Consider the following 26,129-nt stretch of genomic DNA (forward strand, 5'->3'; position numbering starts at 1 on the left):
TACACAGAATCTAATGCAGATCATCTTAATTTCATCAGAGTTACAGATGTATACTGATTTATACCACTTGAAAATTTGCCCCAGAATTTTTGGCTCAATATTGTTTTCTTTAGCTGTTAATATGAAGTTGAAGGTTTTGTGTGGTGATTATACACAGTGTAGTCAGAATAATTATCACACAGCAGTGTCATAAATACCCTGGAATCTTTAAAAGTGGCTCAATTAAAATTTTATGGCATACAAGAATGCAGCAATTCTTTAATATTGCAAAGCAGGCATAATTCTGAAGATACTAACTGAATGCATGTGTATTTTTGAAAAAATCAGAAGCAGTAGGGTGAATTTCTGAACCTATTGAACTCCTATCGAAATTATCATTAACGTCACTTGTTCTGTATGTGGCTTGCAGAAATTTTTTCTCTTATTGTATTTATTTATTGTAGCTTTCAGAATGTGTCTTGTCATTTTTACGTATTTGCTTTTTGGTAGGGTATTAGTCTTAATTTAGAGGATGTCCACTGTTTTCAGAAAACCAGATATGCATGTACATATATACATGTATAAATATGAAGATATTAATATCTGTATTAACCTGTCAGTGGTATGGTTCAGTTATTTTTGACAGATTTATTGATTGTGTCTGCTGCAAGTGCTGTTTTTTTACTGGAAATTGACACCCACACTCAAACGGGAAAGATGGATGCTGTAAAAACTGCAATTTTTCAATGATTCTTGTAATTAATCCTTTTGTATTGACAGTTTCCAGGAGCTATGTTGCCAGGAGTGGTCTTTATCACTGGACAATTAAGTACCTGGCTTAAAAAAAATAATGCTCTTTTTGGAAGCTGCCGCATGACCTACTAAAATAAATGGGTCTGAACTGTTTTCTTACTTTGGTTTTTGCTTTGATTAATATTCCCAGATGGGCTTTATTTTAAGTAATCTTTGCCTGTCTTCATTATCAGCATATGAATTAGGGTCTGTAGCCACATGCCAGACCACGTGTGACTCTTGCCCAGTGCTGCTCCAGGAGTAATACAAAGACAGTGTTTAGCACTTAGGCCTTCCTTTAGTTCAATGTGACCATATAATTTTTGAGCCTTGCTTCCCCATGGGAATTACTGTGGAAATTGTCAGAGTTAAGGTTCCGCAAGATCTCCTGCTGTTTGATTTCACTGTAACCCTTGTTGGCATCTCTCTAATATTACATGAACTTTTCACTGTTGTAATGAGTCCTGCTTCCTCTCTCCCCTGGACCGTGATCTCTCTTTTGTGACACCTCATTTAAAATTGTTTTGGTTCTCTTTTCACTCTATTGCATCATATGAAAGGGTAGAGCTCATTCATTTTTAGCTGCTCTGTGATGAACAGATACACTGGTTATGTAAGTGGACTTAGGAGGACAGGGGACGTCAGGGAAATCTGTCTATAAATATGCTTCATAACCAAACTTTTCTAAATGAAGCACTTCCGTTCTGCAAGTGAAATAAAGCAGTTGCTGTTGAATGCATACTGAGAGGCAAGTCTTATAATGTTGTTCATTTGTTGAGGTTTCTTTGCATTAATTAAAATTGGGGAAAAACAAAGTATTTTAATGTGACCTTCATTTGGCATTTGTTTTAACTTTTCTTCTATTTTATTTAATTCTTCCACTTCTGTTGTTCAATTAGTGTTTGACCCCTTTAGCAGAGATTTAAATTAAATGACATTTCAATGCCATCCCATATTTAAAATACTGTGTTAGTTGTGGATCATAAAGGATGATCTTCGTTCTTTAGCTAATTTATTCATTTAACAATTTCCCTCCAGAAGTTCCAGCAGAAGGCTCTGAAGCAAACTAAGCAGAAGAAATCCAAGTCGGCTGAATTTCTGATGGGTGAGCCTTGCTTGATGAGTTATTGCTCATAATTTGTGTAAGGATTAATTAACTAATTACAGACAAATGGCTGTGGGCGAAATTTTGCTCTTGCTTGTCAGGGTGCAATTTGTAATTATTTTAATCATTTATTCTTTTTTTTTTTTTTTTTTTTTTTTAGAGTTAATTTTAACCTAATTCTGTTTTGGCGACATTTGAGGACGATACACTTGAGTCTCTCAGCAAAGGAATTACTAGAAGGAATTTTCTGCTTGTCATTGAAATACACTTTGCTATAATGTGCTCTTCTGACCTCCTTGTTTTCTATAGTAAAAGAAGAGAGAGCAGCAACAGAAGGCATTGAAAATCCAGCTTTTAACATCAGCAGCACAGATCTTTCAGCATATCAGCCTTCAGAAGAGAAAGTTATTAGACATGACAAGCCAGATAGCACCCTTGCAGCTCACCAACAAAAACTCGGGCTGCAAGCCCATGCTGAACCAAGAGGTGAGACATCAAACCAGATTAGCCTCAAAGGCAGCAGCAGTGGCTGTGCTCCCCATCCAGCCTGCACACTCCATGGCCTGTGCTGGGCGTTGCCATCCCAGCGTGTCCAGGCAGGCGCCCCTGCAAACCCTGGCTAGGAAATCCAACATGCTGCCAAAAAACATGGGCTGTCTAAATATTTAGAGAGCTGGGCTTTGTCTCCATGCTCAAGTGACTCCCTGTGACGGGGTGCAGGTTGTGTGGGGCTCTCTGCCAGTGGGAGGGAGTGTGGGGAGCTGCTGCTCATGGCAGTGCTTCCCCCTAATTTGGATTGAGCTGGGTTTCGAAGGCTCTGCTGCCAGTCTGAGCACACAGATGCTGCTCCCTCGCTGGCTCCCTTGCATTGAATAGTTTTAAACAGCTTACAGATCCATGATTGATTGTTGTCCTTAGGTCTCCCATATGCCCTCAGTCAATCGGCATCTTGCCTCTGCTTCATCTTTCATTATTTTTTTTTCAGCCAATGTTGTTCAGATGCTTGGAGCAGAGTCCTGCTTGGCTTGTCTAGGGGAGCAATCCTGGCTTTCCAGCTCAGTTTTGATGCAGCACCTAAAAGAATTGCTGCCCTGGGAAGCAATTTCTGTTTATTATTTTGGTTTATCCAAACTATAAGGAGCTTCACTTGATGTCAGTTTTCCTTTTGCAGATGTTTGAGCTCCTTTAATCTATTATTTAATTACTCCATTTTGAATTATTATTAATCCTGGATGTTAGGGAAAATAGTTATCTTAGTAAACTATTGAGGAAGAAAGTACCAAAGTAACTGGTGTGGCTTTGAACAGTCCTGATCAGCCAGCATTTCCCACCAAACTCGCAAGTGGAGGTGCTGCTTGCTAGGTACCCTTGCACACCACCAGCCCAGGTATTTAAATGGGTAAATGCAGGCTGGTGAGCAGACCTTCAGGCAGTTGTTTTTTAAACACTGGACCTTGTTGTGTTAAGATTTTATCCTTGCGGGACTGGAGAGCCCACAGCTCCTAATGGCTTCTTGCAAAATTAGGTTTGGCTTTCCATTTAGCCTTCATGTGACTCTGTGCAGTGCCACATGGAGCAGGAATTCTTCGTCTTTCCTTTGCAGACTGTCAGAACAGTGATTAAGCAGACAAAGGGATTGATTGTTTTTTAATGAAATAGTCTATCTGGCAAAAAATGAAGCCGGGCTCGCTGGAGACTATCCACGCTTTCAGTCGCCTCTTCAGAAATTCATGAATAGTTCCCTCAAGAAAACAACACATTTTTTTAAAAGCTTGAAATGCGTTTTTAAACATTTTGATTTTTCATTCTAAGTAGCATTTTGTTCAAAAAAACCCTAGCTGAATATAGTCTTTGTGAAAGGAGTAGAAATTGTTCCATTTTTGCCTGGAATGCAATGCCTTAAGACAATGCTAAGTGTTTCTGTAATGGGAGAGGAAAGCTTGCCAAGAGTTGGAAAATTTTGTTTCCCAACACTGTGTCTCCCTTCTCGACCTTCTGTTCATCCAGTTAACCAAAAGATCAGTTATTCACATAGCTCTGCCTCTAAGTCAAGCAGCTATTAAAAAGTAATCATCCATTTATACCATCATAAAAAAGTCTAGATTGGAAAATATCTCTAGAGATCATCCGGTCTAACCTTGCATTAAATTATTCTTAGTCTAACTTGTGTCAGCATTTGTTTGACAATCACAGGGACCAGTTAAAATTTATCAAGGGCTGCTAATAAGCCAACATCTTCAAGCCTGAAGTCTGGGAAAAATCTTCAGGTACCTCATGAGGTAATTTTCCCCATTTTCAAGTGTAACAATTCTTCATTAAGGAGGGAAAAAGAAAAGCCACCTGCACAGGTAAACACAGTATCACATTAATGTAGTATTGTATAAATAGTCATATTTCACAGTCCTCAGCCTACAGGTAGTTTATGCCTTCATGCATCAGTCTGTTGAGGTCTTGGTCCTCCAGAACTCAAGGGACCAGTTCTTTGAGCCTTCCTTCCTTCCTTTGATCCGAGTTCATAGATGTTTTGCATAGCTGGTGCCATTTCAGCTCATAGCAAACCCAGACATGGTGTTGAACGCTACTGCTATCTTCTACCACAGAGGAAACCTTTCCACAGCATTCTCTCCTGCCCCTCTGCTCTCAGGAGCCACTGTGCAGTTCACAAGAGATAGCACAAAATTCTCCTTTTTTTTTTTCCACCTGGGATGCAAGACATGCACTCCATGCTGGAAGCTGTTTCTCTAGGAGCGTGTGCCCATACACCAAGCACAACAGCATAGCCCATGTAAAAAAAGTGTTTTAGACTCTACACCACTCTCTTTCCCTTTTCTCCTCTTCTTCCCCAGATGCTAATAAAATACTCTTCTTTTTTGGAGTTACCTCCCTTCACAGCTGTTGGCTGCTCTTCCAGCTCTCAGCCCCCAGGCTCGAGTTCAGTTGCTTACTCAATGGGGAATGGCATTTGTCAATTCTAATGCTTGGTGTTAAACTGTGCAACTTAAAACCAGTTATAACCTTGAGCAAAATTATTTAATCGCAGGATTTAGCAGATTAGAGGCTGAGAACACTATATAAACATCAGGCTGGGTTTTCAGGCTAAGCACTTGGAGGCAAGGCAGAGATGGCATTGCCTTTCCATTATCTTTCCACCTATTGCCCATGTTGTTAATGGCAGTAAATAATAGCCACAGGGGTTGCTATCATTTCCTCCACCTGGCAACAGTGTCACAGGCTGTTCCTCTGTCAGCAATTGCCAGAGGGAAGTGTTGTCTAGAAAAACCACCACCTACTTTGAGATGTCTTCTTACACACCTCCACACTACATAAACTGAGAAGTAGTGTGAGTAGTCAGCTGTGTGTTCAAGACAGCCTTAAAACCTGTTCCTGGAATTTGACTGTTTACTTACACAGAGGATTTCTCTACAGAACACCCATTATCTGGAGATTAAACAGCAAGTGGAAAGGTCCATGACCTTGTAAATTGTCTGCATCTGCCCCCAAGGAACTTAATTCACATATATATTTGTGCTTTTTCATTTTTTTTTCCATCCCACAGTTGAACATCTTCCAGAAAGAGGAGTTTGCAAACTGGTTCTTGTTTGCAAGAAGTTTATTAAAACTTTTTGGCATTTTTGTTCAGAGAGTTTTTCACTTTTCAAATTAGATTGGTGAGGGCTATTCTTGTGACTCAATGTGCAAGGCTCCTGCATCCTTTGCTTGTGGGGAAACTGGGGCAGAGGCATGAGACCTTCTCTGCTGTCACTATGCAGACCTTTGACAGAAATAAACGCTCTGATCCTTAGTCTGTTCCTCTTTTCATTAGGCCATTCATAATTTTCACTGTTCTATTTTCCATGATGGACATAATTCCAGATTTTATCATCACAGGTAGCCTGTTCTTCAGGACTAGGCCACTGAAAACCTCTGCTCTTTGCTCTTCATCATCAGTGAAGTCCTGGTACTATTGTTGAATATTATAATGACACAGGGGAACTGCCTGACTATTTACTCAGATTAATCTCCTGATTTTTCAGCCAACTAATTGCTTTCTATCCTGTTTTCTCTTCTGGATTCTATGCTGACTTTTTGCTGATTGCTCCCATCACCTTTATTTCCTTCACATATTGCATGTGAAATTAAGGTTATCTAGCAGCAGCCCTGTACTTGCCAAACTGTGCAATTTTTTTTCTTACTTGAAATACTCAGTTTCCTTGTGGTTAAATCCAACCAACCCCTTCTGCCTTTCTCCCCCTCGTCAAACATTGAATTGCAGAGATTTTTAGGATGGCCATCCCAGTGGAAGCTCTAATAGACATATTTCCCTGGGAAAAACATTTGGAGTTACATCACCCAAATCTTCATCACCCAAAGAATCTGTGTTCACCAGTTCCTTAGTTGTCAGACACTTGATCTCAAGGTGAGCCAATATCAGAGTTTCTGTTTTCTCCAGAGGGGTTTAAACCCAAAATACTTTGTAGGGTGTCCTAAAGTTCAGGCTGTCTCAGTAAAGTCTCTGCCCAGCAAAGAGCTTCCAGAAAACTGTCATGACAGGAGCACCAAACTTCTAGAAATTATTCCATCTTTGTCTGACAGCAGAAGACAAGAACAATATCTCAACTTCAGATGGATGATGTATGTCACTAGCAATCCCTGAACACAGGACTGCTGTACTTAGCATTTTATTGTAGTCCTGTAAAGCAGATGTTATTGTATTTTAGCATTCAGTGCATTTTTTTTTTCCTCAGCTGCTGTTATCAGAAAAAGTCCAAGTGCCAGTTTGTGCTTTTTAGTGTTCATCACAGCGATACACAGATTTGGTCTAGCTAATGCTGAGAAGAACCCTGTGGGATGGCACTCTTCACATTGCCACGAGATAGGTAAAATCTCCAGCCCAACCATACAGAGAGAATATATGTCAGATCAAATTAGAATGTGATCTTTCTGCCATGTCAACTGCACATGCAAGCTTCAGAATCCAGGGATGGGGCTTTTGGAGCATACTCCCACTGCATGCCCTGCCTTGTAGCTGGTGGCTGCATAGGCACCTGTGGAGACTCTGATACTCTGTGGCTTTCGCAAGGAAGATAAAAGAAAGGCTAATTGTGTTCTCCTGTATGCTGTGCACTAGTAAATGGCTTGAGGCAGTCTGACCCTAAATATTGATGATTCAAGTTAAAATTGTCTCCAGATGACAAGAAGGATTCATTTTTCCCTATTATCCCCAATACACAAATCTTTTTTCAAAACTAGATTATCTCCTAAAATCAAAAGCTCTAATTAATTCTACCATTTTATCTGCAACAGGCACTGTTAACATCTCATATCATGCTCCAATAAATTTGCCCACAGAGATTAACAACATCTGAGGGGGGAATGAAAAGGGAAGAAGAAAAGGAGGGAAAGAAAGCTTTTTCAATTGAAGACCAGGAACTATTCTTCTAATTAGCCCAGGTACAGAATGGCATTAGCATCGCCATACTGCTTCTGGGAGCAAATTAGTGTCTGCATGGATCTCTGCTGCATCACCTCCAAGCTGCAGAGCTAGGCTACCTAACACAGTGCTGCACATGTCCTACAGGGAAAATCCCACTGTAAACTAGAGCATCTCTGCTTGTCAAAAGCTGAAGTAGAGAGAAGCCTTTGCTAAGGAACAGCTGCTGGTAAAGGTTGTTCAAATGTGTCAGGACAATATAAGGCCTTCCTTGCTCAACAATGTAAGCAGGCAAAGACCTTGATGTACGAATATACAGGCAAAAAAGAGCTTTATGAAAGAGCCATGTGGGATATCAGATTGTTAAAAGTTCAGTCTGTTTATTGAGAACTAGAGGCTGATACTTTTTGAATAGGGTCTAATTTTATTCCAAAGAGGTGGTAGGAACCCATTGGAGAGACAGTAAACAGATGTGAAAAAATAGGCATCTGCTGTAAATTCATGTTTGTGCTGCATGTGAAGGAAATGGGAGCTTGCAACACTGCTAATATGTGTTGGACAAAATGATTTGCATAAAGGATGGGACCAGAAATATGAATCAAAACCGTACACTTTTTTCCCTTAAACAATGGCAAAGTTTATATCTAATAATTCAAGTTCTATGTATGTGGTTCCATGCTTTCTGATTCCAACAGGGACTTTGAAATGGAAATGCCAAACTTGGTATGCAGGGCATGATGGATCACCATGTATGCATAGGAATAAAAGGGTTGTCATTGGAAGTAATTTTGCGTTGAATTACACAATGTGTAATCCAATTGAAATCAGCAGAACGGCACAAGGTGTAATGTAGTGTGCAAAACGTGATCCATTGCATGCAATTTTAACAGGGATACCGCACCACTCATCTAAGTAATGTGCTAAAATTGAATTTGTGAAAGGTAGGGGGAGAAGAATTGTGAAGTATGGATGCATTTTATAATTGGGAAAATACTTTTTCGGAATGTGACTGAATATATATTTTTAAGGCTAATTTATTACACTGGGAAATTGCTTCGTAATAGTGCTGTCAGATCCTCAAAATTTGGCAAGTTCCCTCTCTGGCATAGAGTGGGACCAGCCAAGCCTATCAGCCTGGGAGAGCTTAGCATCCATTTTCCCTATTGACATGTGTCACATTATCTAATACTGTTCCTAAATGAACTCCATCATCATCAGTAAATCTTTTCCTCATGCCCTTGACCAACAGCGTTTCCCCAGGAAAAGTAGCAGGTATCCTTGGCACAGTCCCCTCTGTTGCCTGCAGGAAAAGAAAAAAAGGAAAAAGAACTAATTTCCATTCTGCATCTTTGCTTAAACAACAGTGAAGGTGGTAAGTCTTTTAGGAGTGCAGTGGGGGGGTAAAAAATTTGGGTGCCATGAGTGTGATGTGTCGGGAGTTGGGGTAGGCACATCACGATCTGCACTGCTCAGGCTCAGGAGTGGCCCCTTTGCCAGTGTCCTGTCGAAGCTGACAAGGGAGTTTATTCAAGGCTTGCTATATGAGCATAAGACACAGTTATCTGATTTCCTCATTACCTACGGCATCTGCTGAAGATAAGGAGAATGATGAGTGATACCTTTAAAACCTTTTTTTTTAAAAGTTGGGAAGTGGCCTGATGTTGGTAGTGTTTAACAAGCTGTGTTTTCAAGATAAAATCTACTGTCCAGTCACTGGCATAATGCTCTTCAGTATGAAGGTGCCATTATGAAGCAATTTTTCATTGAGTGTTGCTTGCTATTAATGAAAATTAGAAGCTCTGTGTAAAAATCCCTACCGCACTTCCATACATTTGATACTCTGGAACAAAGTTGCATCCCCAGGAATCTTATTTTAGATCTACAGAGAAAGTATTTATATAATACATACAATATAGAAAATAATGTTAGCTATGTATATCAAATGGACATGAGCTGAGGTAAATGTGACCAATATCCTGGGTCCGTAAGAATAATTAAGAACCCAGACTAAAAGTGTAGCTTCTGACTAACTCACATTAATTCTTTCTTTTTTTCTTGAAGAAATGAGAATGGAAAGTTAACACTGTTTTCTGGACTACATATTAGTTCACTACATTCTACAAGACTAGTTTTATTTTTAGCATCTTCATAACATTTGGATATGAGTCATTCTAGCAACACAGAATTTTAGAGTAAAAACTAAAATTTTTTCTTGTGAAAATTTCAAATTTTCCTACATTGTTTTCCAATTTTTAATCACTGTCTACATGAAGTAAAAACTTATAAATTAACTGGAAACTCATCCAGTTTTTCACTGTGCAGGAGCTCCTACTATTTATGCCATTTTCATTGATGATTTTTCTCTGCTTCTACAGTCTTCTTTTTATGGTGAAAGGCTTCTTTCACCTCTCTTATTCTTTACTCCTTTTGAATGATTTTTAGAATTCTTTATAGAGTTTTCAAAGTACAAAGTAGAATCAAAGGCTCAAATAAGCAATTCTTGATATCAAACTTTATCAAAGTAGGTACTGAATCATGAAAAGAGGAGGGTAGGAGTGCTTGTCACATAACCCATCATGACTTGAGGAAGGACAGGTGAAGTAGCTGGAAATGCTGGAAGTGGGACCTTCGCTTTCCTTTTTGCCTTTTAGTCTCAAGTATTGGTTCTTCCTGGCCAAGTTGAGGCGGTCACTTTTCTTTGTGGATGTTCAAGTCTGACCACAGCAGACTGCTTTGGCTCTCATAAAGAAGTGGGGGAATATGTTATCACAGAGCCTTCAGTCTGGGCTTCCCAAAGGGCCTTGTGTGCTAAGTAAAACGAAAAGTATCCCCAGGGAAATAAGTCCAGTTCTGTTTGCTGAAGAATGTGAGCATTTGCTATGATGTTCCCTAATAGGAATTTCAGCTGAAATCAATGCTCTAAGTCAGGTGTGGGAAAGGAGGACTACTGTTTTCCATTCCCAGCTGTATCACTATGTTTCAAAAGCACTTTGGGTCAAAATGCTGTCTCAGTCTGGAATTTCATCTCTCCAAAATGCTTTTATCTTATTCTGTCTGATGCAAGAGACTTCTGTGAGTTGCCTTAGTAATGCCCAGTAATGTTCTCCCAAGTCATTGGTGGACACGTGTTGACCATGCTGCTGTCTGAAAAGGGACTTGTTACTTATCATGGCAAGTTTGTGTAGACCCTAATCTTCTAAAGAAAGATGGCTCACACTGAATTTTTTTCTTTTACCCTGAAAATCCAGCTTCACTCTGAAAAAAATGCACCAGTAACTGTTTATTCAAATTTTTAGTAGTCAGTCATCTGGCTATTGATAATTCCTTAATTTTTACTTTGATTGGGAGGCACTTAAAAAATCCAGCATAGTTTTCATTAAATTAAAAACCTAGATCAATAATACAACATAAATGGAATAACTGCCTGTTATCCAAATTCCATGCTATACCTTTCATGTGCCATTGATACAGACTACCTGATCTTTCTGTGGAGTAGAGGACAACATAGAAATTCAGCTTAGTCATGCCTTTCCTGTGTGGTATTCTCAGGAAATAGATGGATAATTGACTACAGACATCTTAGTTTAAAAGCCATCTTTTAAGTTTCATCCAGTCCTAGTAATTCGTGTACAATCCCATGGGCTGCATCCAAGGATTATGCTAATTTTATTAGCAACTCCTCTTGCTTTAATTAAACTATATAAATTCCCATCTGGTCACTGTTATGCCAACGCCCTTCTTCCATTTTTTTTAATGTATAGATAATTTGTGAGTTTGCATTTCAATTCTGATTTCCTGAATTATCTATTGTGTTTTCCACATAAAATAACACAAATTTGAGGGGTGAACTGGACTTCAAACTGAGCTAATGGGTTTGAAGGAACCTCTGGATCAAAGCAGAGACCTGAATTTCTAAAGCTGGCCAGGTCATTCTGGGAGCAGGTCGTCAAAGCAACTTGCTCTGTTGAAAGCACCAAGCTATATGATGCTGTTCAAAATACCTACAAGCAAGCTCTGTATTAACATTTACTGTGTTTATAACACAAAGCAGAGCGATGTGAATTCCTTAGTGGACTGTTAATTTACATGTTATATACTTTCAAATATTTCCAAAAGCAAATGTGAAATGATTAGTAATCTGTTCACATGCTCACAAAACGTTATTAGCAAAATGCCTTGGGCAGTGTGTTATGTTGACTAAAATTGATAATTTTGTGTTTTAAAACTAAAGCAACTCCCACTGCCCCTGAATAATTTTCGGACCTGCCCAGGGCCCAGACCTCCTGGTCACACCACTTCTCAAGGTGCGTGTTGAGTTGAGGGGGGAAAAAAGACCAAGAAACCCACAAACAGCAACATCCGCTGCCCAGAGCAGTGACCTGAGGCTTGAGTGATTCAGCTCTTCTGAAAGCTTCAATAAAAGTTTTCTGTGGAGTCCAGCAGTTTAAAATGGCTTGTCTTCCATAAAATCACTGTGAGGAGGTGATTCTGGTGTTTACCACTTGTTGTGCTTATGCAAGTTTTAAAGTGTGTATGTTGCTCTGAAGGAATCAAGCCTGGTGGTTCTTTTTCCTTCTGCACAACTGTCTGTCACCAGCTGTGTGTGGTTCTGACAGAGCCAGCGCCCTGGACAAAGTATCTCATACTTCTCGAAGTGTTGAGGTTGTTCTTTTTTTTTAAAGAGGACCAGAGAGCAAACTAGTTAATGATATTTGTCAATGTATCTCTCTTTTTTTGAATAATGGTTTCCATGCCTTGCAGACTCAAATATAACATGACACTTCCTCCTAAATGCCAATTATTCTGTCCAGAAGAGTTGCCCAAAAGTCTACTCCTCAAAGTTTCCCACCAGACTCACATGGGATATTAAAATTCAATAAAAGCTGTTGTGATAGTAAGATTGTGCAAGAAGCCTATGCCATAGCTGAATATTGTTTCTATGGGTGCAAAACACGTTCCAGCAATTTACATTTACAGCTATGAAGTAATTGAATAAAGAAATGCATCATCATTTACTTTTTTAGCACGTAGATGAATTATTTTGCAAACACGTGAAGGGGTGTTCATATAACATCATGGTGCTTTGTGCTAGAGAAAAACAATTACAGGGAATAAGGTAGAATGGCTCTGTTATTGCAGTACATAAGACTTTGATTACATACTGCCAAGATTCATACCAGCCTAGTAGTTGTTGACAGATAAAGTAACAAAAATGAAACTCATTTATTTTTTCTTTATTGAGACCTCAAGGTAAAGCAAATTTTCACTTCTTGTACTTACTACATTGAAGGAACAGAGACTGACAGTCAAAATGTGCCAGTCCAGAAATATAAATTAAACTTAGTTTCATATCAAAGTTTCATTTAGTCTCTGAAAAGGAGCTGCTGCTTGGATTATTTTTGATCCTAAAACAAATACACTGTAGACAACCGCAGTGTATCTTGGATGAATTAACCCCCTCATACATTTAGTTTTATGTGTTTTCCAGGATATGTATCCATGTCTATTCAAGCAATTAAAACATTTGTTATGGACTTAATTATTTTACTTTTTTTTCCCCCTCCTGTTTAATAACATTTTACAGTGTCTGCAAACCCAGTGAACATGTGGATGGTTTTAATAGATTGTAGCACTTTTGTAGAAGAAAAGACATATTTTGAGGAAAAAGCCTGCCCTCCCTCCTTGTGTAAGGAAAATTCTTCTGGCTTTTACCATGAGTTCTTCTAGGCAGCTAAACACTGTAGTATTTTATGATAATTCTAAAAAAAAATTTTTTTTGTAAATTTGTTTATTTTCTAAAGAGCAGATAAAAGTAGCTGTTAAAATAGCCAAGTACTAAAACGAGTGGGTTTATCCCATCAAAATCTTGGATTAGTTGTTACCTAGTCCAACTGAATATAATTGCTGTTCAGATTAATGAGGCAGTATCCTGGTATCTCCTCTGTAATTAAACACTTCTCTGGTTCAATACAGTATTAAAGATGCACCAGACGTTGAAACCTCAATGGTGAAATTTAAAACTGTTGAAATTGGAGAGGTCAGCTGTGAAATACAAATTCCTCTGCATTATGGAAAATTCACTTGTACGGTGTGTTTCAAGAATAATTTGGCTTATATTGGGGATCCAGTATTTAAAATTTTTTTCTTATCTTTCTACTATCTAAATTTGAGATTCTTTTTTCATTAGTTTCTGAGAAAAAGTAACATAAAGTGCACTTGTTTCCAGAATTACCTTTTCTGACCTTTCACAAGATGATAATTGCACTACCAGTAGGCTTAGAGGACTTGTTAAAAAAATTAAGCTTGTAAAGTAGCAAAAAATGCCCCTTTGCTTGCTGGTGTCGATTTCAAAATTAACATTTTAGTTCATGTGCTTCTAATAATCGCTGACCCTTACTTCATGTGCTTTCCACAGGAAATGAATACAGCAGAAATTACTTTGACCCGCTGATGGGTGAGGAAATAAACCCAAGGCAGTGTGGGATGGAGGTCAGTGAGGAAGGTGAGGCAGAATTAAGTATGTAATTTTGGTGTCAGAATATTCTTTTCCATTCATGAAAATGAGGTGTCAGAGATCACATATGCAGTTCTATTTAAATATTGAGGTTTACAATTTAAATTCTAAGCCTAACTGCTCTGAACACGATAGGCAGCATACACAGACTTTGATCAAGGACAGTGAGTTAATGGGCAGGTAAAAATGAAGCTGTTCTGTATTCACTCTGCTACTGTAGCAAAATGAAGCACATTCCGAGAGCATTGTCTACACCACGTTCTTTTTAATTAATGAAGTTAGTCCAGACCTGAGTGCAAAGCTGTAGCTTTCTCACAATCCTGCTCCCAAAGTCCGTCTTGGAGAGCAATTTTATTACGGAGTTGAATGTGTGTTTGCCTAACAGAAGGAAACCCCAGAGTGTGTAAAAGTGCATGAGGAGGCTTTTCTGGTTGGTTTGTTTTTTTTTTTTTTTTTTTTTTCATCCTGTTTAGCCGAGATATTTAGCTTTGCTCTCTGTGGGCGATAGCAACCAGTGGGAGGGTGTGACTCTGCAGAGCTGGAAGAACAGAAGTTATGCATAAGTATGAGAGAGATTAACCAGGAGGTATTGTCTAGCAGAGGAAATTCTCCTTTGCTGTCATGGCTTTTAGATAAAAAAGGGTGGGAACGGGCCTGCCTGAATTTGCATGGACTTAAGTAAGAACATCATCACGGCCGTGAAGTGCTTAGCTGTGCGCTGAGTGCTTTGGCCCGGCTCCTGTTGTTAAGCACTAACAAGCCGATAGCACGCAAGAGCCAGCTCTCCTGAGTTAGTTACCTTTGCTTTTTTCTAAAGCCTGCGCTTGTTTGTACTGCAGAGACTCTCTAGATGCATAGCTGTAGTCAGATCTAAAATAAAGTTATCTATCCTAAAGAGTCTCAAAGTTGTTCGCTGCTGAAAGTCATGGGAAACTTTGAGGACATATGGAGGTTTTAAACTTTTGAGACAAAAACTTGTGTGACTGAAAAAAACAGTCTTTATTGCATATAACTAGCTTGAATTTCTGTGTTCTGTTGAAAAAAAAATTAAGGTTGAATTACATCTAATCTCAATAATTTCCCCATTCATTGTGTAGGATAGCAGCGTAATACCTTGGAAGTCAACTTCTGGCTCAGAGTTTTTAAAGGAAAGATTTTTTTCTTGTTGGTCTTGCCTTGGTTCATCTTATGAAAAGGCTTTATGAGTCATAATCTGCTTCATAAGCAGAGAATGAAAAGCAGATTAGATTTATGTATCTGTGCATGTATGCTTGAAATCATGTACAGACAGAGTGGTGACATAAGGGATATAGGGAAATACAGTTCTCATTGGGAGGAAATGTTCTCTTGACTGTGTTGAAGAGGCTGAGTGATAAACTTAACCATAAATGCTGATTTTGTATTGTGTGGTAAAATATATTTATTTATTTTAGAATTTGGAACAGGCTCTTAGTCTCTTGACTTCCAGGTTTTGGAGTGGAGAGGTGGTTTTAGTCAATTGCATATCATGCTAAACCCGAGATCCATGTGTGAAGAGCTGTCTTTTGGTGGTCCTCCTTTTTCTCCCTGACTAAAAATGTTACTCAAAGGTTGAGACAATGCTTATTAAAAGTCAAATAGCTACAGTACCAGCCTCAGGTTGGCCAGGCTCACTGTTGGCCTTCTTTCTCCTTGCAGAAGTGTTAAATTAGTGGAAGTACACTTGTAAATAGTGGATGGATTTAAAAACAGAACTAAACCCTAGTCCTGCATGGTCATCCCCTGACTGGAAACTACACTGGCTTATCTCTTCTTTCCAGCTAGCAGCTTGTCATGAGCAAGAGTCAAAACCAGAAAAACATGAAGAAATCAGGGCACACTTTGAAGTTACACTCTTTTTAGAACTTTAGAAAGCCAAGTTCAATGCCCAAAGAGAATATCTGGTGAAAAGCAAATCTTCAGCCACTAACAATTCCTTAATGGGTTATTCTGTGAAAAGGAAGATATTGGCAATTATGTTTTCTATATTTGATAAATTATTTGTTCTGGAAATTTGTATGAGTTCATAATGCCCTGAGAGCAAACAACAGCCCACTATGGATTTGCTTGCCCCCTTTGCCAAGGGAACATTTCAATGTTGTAGCCGAAAAGAAATGTAAAAGATTCTATACTTTCAGAAGAGATTTGCAGAAGCCACTACCTTCTTTGAAATATCTGTGTGACTGAAAAATTTGGCTCTGAAGTTTAATGGTAAAAATAATTTATTCTTTGAGATTCTACTGAACACTTAAAATGTGCCACCCAAGCTTGCATGTAGCTGTACTTAATCCACCTGCCTTGTGTGCATTTCTTTGGTTTTCTCTCTGCCTGTCTTTGCTGACAACTTAGAGAAGTCAGAGTCTGAGAGATCTGGAGAGAAGATGGTCCAAGTTACTCATTTCTCCCTTGAATATAGAACCTTTAAGTAATTTTCTTTTTCTTTTAAGTCTCATGCAGAAAGGTAAGCGTGCATATCCTTTGCTGCATTTTAAAATCTACAGATATTACTGAAAATTTGTATGATCAGTCACAAATTCAAAATTTGTAGAGTTTTATAATGACTACTCATACTAGATAATGTGTTCGTATTATGGAAAGCAAGGTGAAATTTCTAATGAGGATCCAAAGTCATGTTAGAATAAATTGGGTATTCTGATTTTCATTAAGAGTCAAATAGAATTCATCTGGCCATTTGAATATAAACAGTCATTTCAGCTACTCTATTATCAGAATTTATAAACCAGTTTCTGTACAGATCAACATATAATATTGTTCACCATTTAAAATATATATGACCATATTTTTTATTTTGAATTCCCTTGCATCAAACAAGTGACTGTAATTTTATTCTGAGCTATAAAACTAGCATTGTAAAAACTATCTTCAAGTGTCAAATGTCTTCCTAACTTTTGTATTTTTATATCTTTACTTTTAATTTAAAATAGTATTTCCTGAAATACTAGTGGAAGAAACTATAGTTGTTTCATTGTTGTTTTTTTAAGATCCTATGAAATTTGATGAGCAAATCCTGTACTCTAAACTGATGAAGCTTCTAGATGAAGAAAACAAGATGCTGGACTTCCAAGGTAAATAACAAAGTCAATTGCATAAAGAAAAATAAAACTCTTTTGAGTCTGCATGTGGGGGGGAGAGAGGGTAATCCATCCCCTTGAACTCAGAAGTCAAAGGGATGATGATTTTAATGCAATTCTGTAAGGTCTTTTTCTCCAAATGTTTTTGTTTTGTGTCATGTTTATGTGGTTTTTACTGTAACTTAAGTGACGTTCTTTATTGCTTCACTTCATGTTGAATTCCACACTTGGGAAAGGAGACTGGAAATATCATTACTTATGTGCTCATATCTAGAAATCGAAATCCTTATTTAAGCTGATAAAAGGGTGGGCAATTTGTCTGATACATGGGTCAGGTGACATTGTTTGAGGTTATCGATGCAAGGATTTGCACTAACAAGAGTTAAGATGAGCAAGAGTTTTCTGTGGCTTTGTTAGAAAATACAAATTGGTGTAAATTTTCTACAGTAAAAACTAAGAAGTAAATGAGAAGAGATTTCTTCACCTCAAGAGAACAGCCTTACTTTGTTTTCACTTATTTTTATGGGCATTACTTCAAACCTGGTTGATTCACGAGATTTTTACCATCACAGCTTTTACACGAGGCCCATGTCTGCTGCTCTCCTCTGGTTCATCCCAGGAGAAGTGACGTTTGTACAAGCCCAGCTCAGAGCTGCCCTTGTATTTTTTGCCTATCCACCCTCTCCTTTTTCAGCAGCTGTCTTTTGTGCAAAATTATTTTGTGTCCTTTGTATCTGTATGAGAATTCCTGTTGTATTTCAGCAATACACGAGGCCACTCTGTCAGAGAGACAGAGCAGGAGGTTGCCTACGGCACTGGAGCTCCAGGAGCTGCAACTTGTTTTATGACTATTTCGTTTATAAGCAACTTTGTTCTAGAAGAGGCAAGTGTTTTCATTTGCCTAGGGTTGCAAAATCTCTTGAACTGGCACTTGTCATATCAGTAACATCTTTGAAACCCATTTTATCTCATCTTAGATGCAAGGGGGGAAAAAAGTGCACCCATCACAACTAAATTCGTGCGGATAGTTTAGGCAAAAATCTTTAACAAGTTATTAGCAAGATCTCAGTTGTTCTATGTTAATTCTGGGGCAAGCAACTGCATCAGCATGTGTCTCACACTCCATATGCACATCAGAGCCCCCCGTGTGAGGGCAGAAATGGGGGACACGCTGCAGACCACTGCTCTCGGGGGTCTCAAGCTGTGCCTTGGTGCTTTTGTTTCTGAAAAATGCCATGATGGGTATCAGAGCTGGTCCTGTGGGTGAAGCTGCACACCATTCTAGCTGAATTTATTACTTTTCTTTGCTTGGGTGAAGCAAATCCAGGAAAGAGGGATTTTCCTGGGGAGGTGAATCTTGTGCAGTTTCCACCTCTGTTCATATTTCAGGGTGCATTTATTTCAGCCTGTGTTTTTCCCTCCCAGTATTTGAACTAGTTGGTCATTTCCAACTCTTTTTTTTTAACAGGGAGCAAGTCTCACAGGTATGACTTCCCTACCAGTTTTATGGAAGTGGGCAGTTGAGCAGAGCAGACAAGCATTATTAATGTCTCCACCGAGGGAAAAGCTAATATGGGAGTTTGACCCTTATTAGCATCAGAAAAACCATAGAAAACTAGGATTCATTTGGTTCCACTCTTACAGAACTGCTTCGTTTCTTCATTTGGCCACTGAGCTGAAAAATCACGTAGTCATACAGTCCTAATTAATAGATGATCCCCAAAGGAAAGGAAAGAGATGGCTCAGAATTTATATAATTGTATATTTAAAGCATTTTGTTGCTGAGTGACCTACTGGTCACTCTTATGGTACATGTTATTTCATATTATAAGGCAACTTAAAAGGCAACGTTGGTGGTTGTTTTTATAGATAAAGATATAGACATATTTTTATCTTGCATTTTTGTCAATATAAGCTTGGGATCCATTAACATTTTAGATGATGATACATGATTGTCATAAGAAGTAATTTCTATTATATTGTTCTCTGTCAAGAACCAAAAAATTGAAGTGCCAAGTTTTGCAGAATATTAGTTGTCTGAAACTGATGCATGAACCTTCAGTGCTGAACTTTTTTAGATACAATTTGTACACTGTTTTCTAAACCAGGTCGCCAAAATTATTTTTCCATATGGAGTTGGCTGCAGTTTTATGCATCAAACCCATCCTGAGGTGTAATCTGCTGCTGAATATGCCCTTTATCATGTTAGTATATAAACTGCTGCTCTCTGATGGACAAATACAGAAGTAAATGAAGTCACAAGCAGTCAAGCTAATACTGGAGAGATTGCTTCAATTACAGCCAAGCAGCTGCAAATACAGCCTGTACTGAAGTGATTTAAGCTACAAGGAAAGCATGACTCTCAGAGTTGGGTATATCCAGAGCAATGAAAACTTTTGATACCCATGCTGACAACTTCAAGCAGCAAGTTTTAAATTAATTATCAATTTATTTTAATTATAAATCCATTAATGAATTTTCATCCACTTTATCCTCTGTGTACAAAGTGGTAGAATTTTTAACACTGGCTACTTTTGTGCAGGCAAGGATTTGATTGCTTTTCTTTTGGTCAAGTATTGCTCTGGGGCATCACTTCAATCCTCCAACCTGTGGATCAGCTCAAGCAAGGACCAGCCTGATGCTGACCAAGTTTAAGAAGTTTCTTTGCAAAGCCACTGCAGAAGGAATAGATCAGCTGAACTAACCCTGTTCTCTCCTTGTTTCCAATTCAGGCAAATGAACAACTGTGCTTAAATGACCATATGTATGTTTTAACAAAATATTTTTAAAATCTAAATTGTAATTTATCACTCTATTTTTCAGAGTTGCTTCCCATGAAAAGGCTTTTGAAAATGCTCTCTTCTTATTTTGCTCTTTTTTGACAATGCTTGCGCTAATGAGTCCGATGTCTTCCACGAAAATTTACTTCTCTTGGTATGATTCCTCACAAAAATAAGAAACACAAAATTTAAAAAGTATATTTTGATTAATTGTTTCATGTTTATCTTTCTGATCCAAATGGTTTTATTCCGTTTTTGACTATTGCTCTACCTGAGACAGAAATCTACTGAGTTCTCAGGATGTAAACTTGCAGTGTTCCTGTGAAAGCAGTAAAGCAGCTGATTTATACCAGCTGAGCATATGGCCTGTTGTGTACAACACAGCATCAAGGGGAACAAGAGATGCTCCATCTTCTGCTTTTGGCAATGTTTCTTTTTCCTGTGCTTCCTGGGTTTTCTCTCTCCTAGCCAAACCCTTAATGTTACAGTAAATTTAAATGTAAATATTGTTTTGTTTTTGCAGTTAATGGTTGCAGGTCAAATCACATTTCATTAGGTTTGTAAAGTGCTACATGAAGAGATGTGTACCCTAAGGTAATGGTTTGAGTTGTTTATATCTACTGTACATTTCCCCCAACATGATTTTGAATTGTATCCTGTTGTAATTAAATAGAAAACCCACCCTGCTTCCTGTGTGTTGGTGGCACCGAGGTGATTTAAGTACTCGGGAGGCTCAACAATTAAAGTCATTAAACAATGAGCAGTGAGCAAAACTGGAAATGTTAATAGCCTTAGTTTTATCTTTCCTTTTCTGGTCTTCATTAGAGAATGAAAGACTTCAAAGGAGAGTGAGGAAAAAACCCTCTCTTTTAACTGCTTTCATGTCGTAGGATGGACAAAAAGAAGCAAATAACTAAACTAGATATGGCAATTTCTTTAAGAGATAGGCACAGAGAACTATAAAAGCTTACACACAGAAATACAAAGCAAGACAGATAGATGTGGGCAATCTGATGTCTGTTATTTTTTAGTGATCGTAATGGGGAGGCATGAGTAAAAATAGTTGTTATTATTTATGACCCAAACTAGTATTAGTACTGTAGCACATATCAGTGTGAAGATCTATCTTTTTTTTTTAACATAGAATGATCAATTAAACTAAGAAAAGACAAAGTTTCTCTTTAAGGCTGACTTTATGAATGGGATTTATTTTTATTTATGTGGTGCATGTACACTTTAGTTCTGCATACATCACTGCAGTGAAATCAGGGGAATGTTGTGGGTGAGAGCAGAACTGGACCCAATTAATTAGGCAGGAGCTGCACACATACACCTAGGGGAAGGAATCCAGTCATTTGGGGTGAGTTGAAAGGAAGATGAAATGCTTGATGTGACTTCACCTAAAGCTCCCATTCAATTGCAGTTATTACTCCTTTTCCTTAGGAAGGAAGGCCAAAGTTGTTCCAAATCCCAGTCCCTTTAAGATTAACAGGCAAGCAAAGTGCCGGTGGAAATGTAGATCATGCCTTTAAAAAAAAAGTACCTAAGGAACAAGCTGCACATGCTAAATTTGTACCTGAATTCAGATGTTGCACTTGAGGGCAGTTTTCCTGGTACTGGCACTTGGCACCTGTCAGTTGTGTTACCGATGCTGTTTCATACTTAAATGTTGGTGGGTCAAACATATTAACTGAGAAGGTAGAAACCAGTGAATGAACTTTCATTTGCTGAGAGATAATCTGCCACTTTTGTTTCAAGCAGCCCGTGTCGCCAGTGAAGATTTTCCGGATGCTGTAATGCCTGTCAGCTCCAGTAAGGCATGTGACCTTCACAGGGAGCTTGAAGATGAAGAGATTCCTTCATATATCGAACAGTTTGAGAGAGATGTTCAGGATGACATAATTCTGCTTGGCAGCTTTTCACTGGAACAGGTCAGAGTTAAGAACTATAAGACAATTTTATCACTTGCTTCATAACATGATGCTGGCTTGTTAACCTTGTACACCCCAATTCTATTTCTCTGCCTGGCGATACTTATATTGAAAGAGGAAACGATAACCATTGTCGTTGGCATGCTTTATGTGACTGGCACTTCGCTAAGCTAACAGCAGGACCTTTATCTTTGTCTCCATTTCAATGTGAATAAAAATAGATTGCCTTCATGGCTTCTTTCCTAAATAGTGGAGGATCTCTGACTGCTATGTAGTAATATTGCAATTGAGTTTCAATCAAGAGACTAAGTCTAGGACATCTCTCTCTGCCACATTTAACAGAGGCTTATTCATCAGTGAGTAAGTTTGGATTGGAGCCCAGGGAGGATTTATGTAGCAATGTTCATTGTACAGAGGGTAAGATTATTTCCCCATTATAAATCTGTTATGTTTCTCCGGGTGGCAAAGCTTTCTAAGGTTTTCTTTTTGTCATTTATAGCATAAAGAGACAGGTTCTGGTTCATGTTGACAAAGGCACAAGTTTGCAGGGCTGAAATTATACTTGTGGGCACCTAATGACCATTTGTCCCTTTGAAAAATCTCATACTAAGACTAGAGGACAGGAAGGGAGATTAATTGATGAATCTATCATTTTTAATTAGCAACATGAGAACAGCGCACTGGCTCTGATGGGCTTAAAATAGGTTATCCAGTGACTGATGGTGATCTAAGATTTCTTTTATTTTCAGGGGAAGTTTTTAGATTTTTTTTTTTCCCACTGCAGGACAAAACCTTATCATTGCTTTCTGCATGATGGTGAGGGGCACAATTCTCTTCCTTACTGCTTTCCTCTGAGTCCTGTAGCTATATTTCATTCCTTGTGACTTTTTTTATAGCTGTATGCATCACACATGGGAGGTGGTATGGGTAATACTGTTCAGAGAATGTGACTGGAAGGAAACTGTGAGGGAAAAGGACTCAGATGGTACTAAGAACTTCATCTGCCTCAAGGGACTGATGGAGAATGAACCTAGGAATAGGTGAACAGAAGCGCTGCACCTTTCCAGAAGGTTATAATGTGAATGTTTTTACTTTAACTATGTTTGGGCTACTCAGATGCCCCTAAAGCTTCATGAGGCTCTGTGACACCTGAAGGAACACAGTAGATGTGTCAAAACTTTGTTTACACTCCCTCTAAATAATGGTCACATGGCTGATCATCCTACTTGGAATCTTTTTGGAGGTGTTCAGCAGAGTTTGTTTCCTAGACAGAAACAATCTATTTGGTCACCCCAAAACTACATCCTGCTTTTTAACTGACAACTACATATGTGAATTTACATGTAATACAATGCAATAGTGCTTTTTTTCCTTATATTAGTCCAAACGAGAGGAAATCCTCATTTAATGTGATTGATTGAGCTGGTCCACCATGAGTTTTCAGAGAGGGACTAATTCTTTACTTTGCAACAGAGTTCTTGAGTTCCCATGTTTTCTGTCCATTCCTCTCACACATCTCTAACTTCAATTTTTCATGCCTTGCTAAGGAATTTAGTCCCACTGACATGGTATTAGCTGTCACATCTGCATTCTGCAATACAGAGAGTAAGAAGAGGAATCCTGTGAAATCTCTCTTGTCTTCTAGCTCAGTGATCTATACATCCACCCCTTCCTTGAAAACCTACAGAAATGGTGTATTCAGTCCCTTTGAACAGAAAATGGAAGAGCTGGCATTGGAAGTAGATGCTGCAAACATTGTGCCATTGTACTGGGTTTGTGTGGACAGATTTTGGTAGTGGTGGGGGTGGCTACAGGGCTTGCTTCTGTGAGAAGCTGTCAGAAACTTCCCCCATGTCTAGCAGTGCCGTTCTCTGGTGGCTTCAAGATGGACCAAGGCTGGGCCAATTAGAAATGGTGATAACAAATATTTCAATAGAAAAAGAAAAGAAAAAGGTATTGCACAGTTGTAATTGTGGCCAGAGAAATGTGGAGTGAGAATATATGAGAGGAACAGCCCTGCAGATACCAGCCAAGGGCAGTGGAGAAGGAGGGGAGAGATCCACCTGCAGCCCATGGAGAAACCCACAGCAGAGCAGGTGGAGGCCTGAGAGGACACTGTGATCCTGTGGGAGGCACAGGCAGGTCCTGGTGGGACCTGCAGACCTGTGGAGAGGAACCTATGGAGCAGGTTTCCTGGTAGGACTTGTGATCGCCTGGGGGACTCACACTGGAGCAACTTGTCCTTGAAGAAGTGCATTGTGTGAAGGAGTGATGCTGGAAGAGTTTGTGGAGAGCTGTTGCTGTGGGATGGACTCATACTGAAGATGTTCATGGAGAACTGTCTCCTATGTGGCAGGAACAACCTGTGATGGTCTGACAGTAAGCCCCATTCCCAGTCTCCTGAGGTGGTGTGGGAGGGGGGTAGAGCTGAGAAGGAGGGAGGGCTGGGAGGAAGGTGTTTTTAAGGCCTTCTTTTATTTCTCATTATCCTGCCCTGATTTTGCTAGTAATAAATTCAATTAACATTTCTAATTCTAGTTTGTTTTCCTCAACCCATGAACCCTTCATTACATTTTCCCTCCCCCATCCTCCTGCAGAGGGGAGTGAGAGAGGGCTTTGGTGGATATCTGGCATCCAGCCACGGTCAACCCAATATTGGTATTCAAAGACCTCTAGCAAAAATGAGAGCATGCTAATTCTTGTTTAATTGATCTTCTTTATTCTTTAATGGACATCTTTACTCTTTGATCCATGGGTATACCCCTGCAGCATTGCAGTGCTGATGCTTTTCCACAACAGCTACAGGTTCATTGCTAGACTGCTGCCATGGTCGTCAGGATCTGTTGCTGCTGACTTTGGGATGCTTCCAGCTGTTGTTGCTTGAACGTATGTTTATTGGTTTGTGGAAGTCTTTAATTTTGTGCATGGCATTTACTTCTTATTCAGAAGAAAAAACCCTTCCCTTCTCTCTGCAGGTTTAGTGAGTAGCAGATGTACTTTAGCCAGCATAATTTATGATTAGTTAATTTAATCTGCCATAATGACATAAAGTGAGCCTGAAACAAGCTTCTATCAATTTTGCCATTAGAGGTAGCATAATATTTTCAAATGTCTACAAAACTGAATGATTAACCCTTGGGCTGAGTAAAGGAGTCTAACAGACATCTCCCTCACATTCCTTTGTTTTGACAAAATGAAAAAAAACCTATGGGAACCCAAGGGTTAAACATACCAGGTGAGAGTTTACAGTACGTGAGACAGATTTTATAAGTGAGGTTCAGAAACACACTTGAGTTGCTGCTGTTTCTTTTTAGGCTGCCAAAAATTCTCTCCAATGAGGCACCTGATTTACACTGGAGCATTGCTGGAGGCGTTGGCATGAAAAGGATAGCTATGTATCAACCATCTATCCCTTAGTTTGTTGTTTTTCTTTGCTTTGTAGCATTAAAAAAATGAGTGGCTTTTGTTTAAACATCAGTGCGTTAGATGACCATGATTCAAAGCTTTTGAAAGGGCAGATGCATTTTTCAAAATAATATTTTTTGGAAAAAGGATTTATGTTAGATTTTAGCTCTGGAACTTTACTTCATGTCCTGTTTTGTAAATGCAAAAACGGAGAGCTGAGGTTGGCAAGAAATGCATAAAGGGAGATCTGGTAGATTCTTGTAAAGAAAGCATTAAGCAGATGTCAATGTTCTGTTAACAAATACATTAAGAATATTAAATTTGGAAAGCAGTGCTGTTTTGTGTGACCTGCCATGTAGACGCAAGGATTTCAAAGGCCTCAATGACATTTGCTTTCAATAAAAAAAAATAAACTCTGTTGCAAGAAAATCAAAACTTGGGACTCTGTTGTGGTAGAAACTGAGGAGGTACAACTAAGGCTGGATATTCAGACCACCACAGAAAACCATTTGTCATGAGACAATGCAGGGACACATGCTTATGGGTGGAACTTGATCTTACAGGGCAGAGAAACATGCAGGGAAATGCCTGAAATAATACTGACTTATTGTGTTTGCTTAAAGATGGGGTGCTCTCAAAACATGGCAGACTGCTGAAGATGGAGCAAGCAGTGGTGACTGGAGTGAGACTGCACTCGATGGGCTTTTGGCAACGTCATCTTGCTATATGCTAATTTAAATTCCATGGAAAAATACAAACTCTAGAATTTGTAGCTGTTTCTGAGAACAGAGACAATGAAAGTGACTACTCAGTTTTATGTAGGTTCTCTCAGAAAAAAACATAATTATGGGGTGACTGAAAGGATCAGTACTGCTCCACAAGCCAGGAACATCTTTCCTGTTTGCCCACCCTCCTTCTGCAGCTTGGTTAGTATTCTTTACCAGGGGTAATTTGTTCACAGCCTCCATCTCTCTCTACCAGTTTCAGCTGCTACATTTACCCCTCTGTGCATAGCACCTTGCAGGACTTGATCATCATCAGTATATAAGTAGTTTTGATCTGTGACCTCAATGTGAATTACT

At 38.9% G+C, this 26,129-nt stretch overlaps 1 protein-coding gene across 1 annotated transcript in view; it reads left to right on the top strand.

Annotated features, from left to right (window-relative positions):
* The window catches only part of LOC106854741 (uncharacterized), a 175,500-nt gene that overhangs the window by 23,453 nt on the left and 125,918 nt on the right, over window positions 1-26,129 (top strand). The window contains exons 3-7 of the mRNA XM_088169582.1: window positions 1,810-1,876; window positions 2,186-2,362; window positions 13,723-13,809; window positions 16,842-16,925; window positions 21,473-21,642. Of these exons, the coding sequence (XP_088025708.1) occupies window positions 1,810-1,876; window positions 2,186-2,362; window positions 13,723-13,809; window positions 16,842-16,925; window positions 21,473-21,642 (585 nt within the window). The remainder of the gene's footprint in view (window positions 1-1,809; window positions 1,877-2,185; window positions 2,363-13,722; window positions 13,810-16,841; window positions 16,926-21,472; window positions 21,643-26,129) is intronic.

Source organism: Sturnus vulgaris, chromosome 1 (genome assembly GCF_052056855.1).
Source record: "Sturnus vulgaris isolate bStuVul1 chromosome 1, bStuVul1.hap1, whole genome shotgun sequence".
Lineage (NCBI taxonomy): Eukaryota > Metazoa > Chordata > Aves > Passeriformes > Sturnidae > Sturnus > Sturnus vulgaris.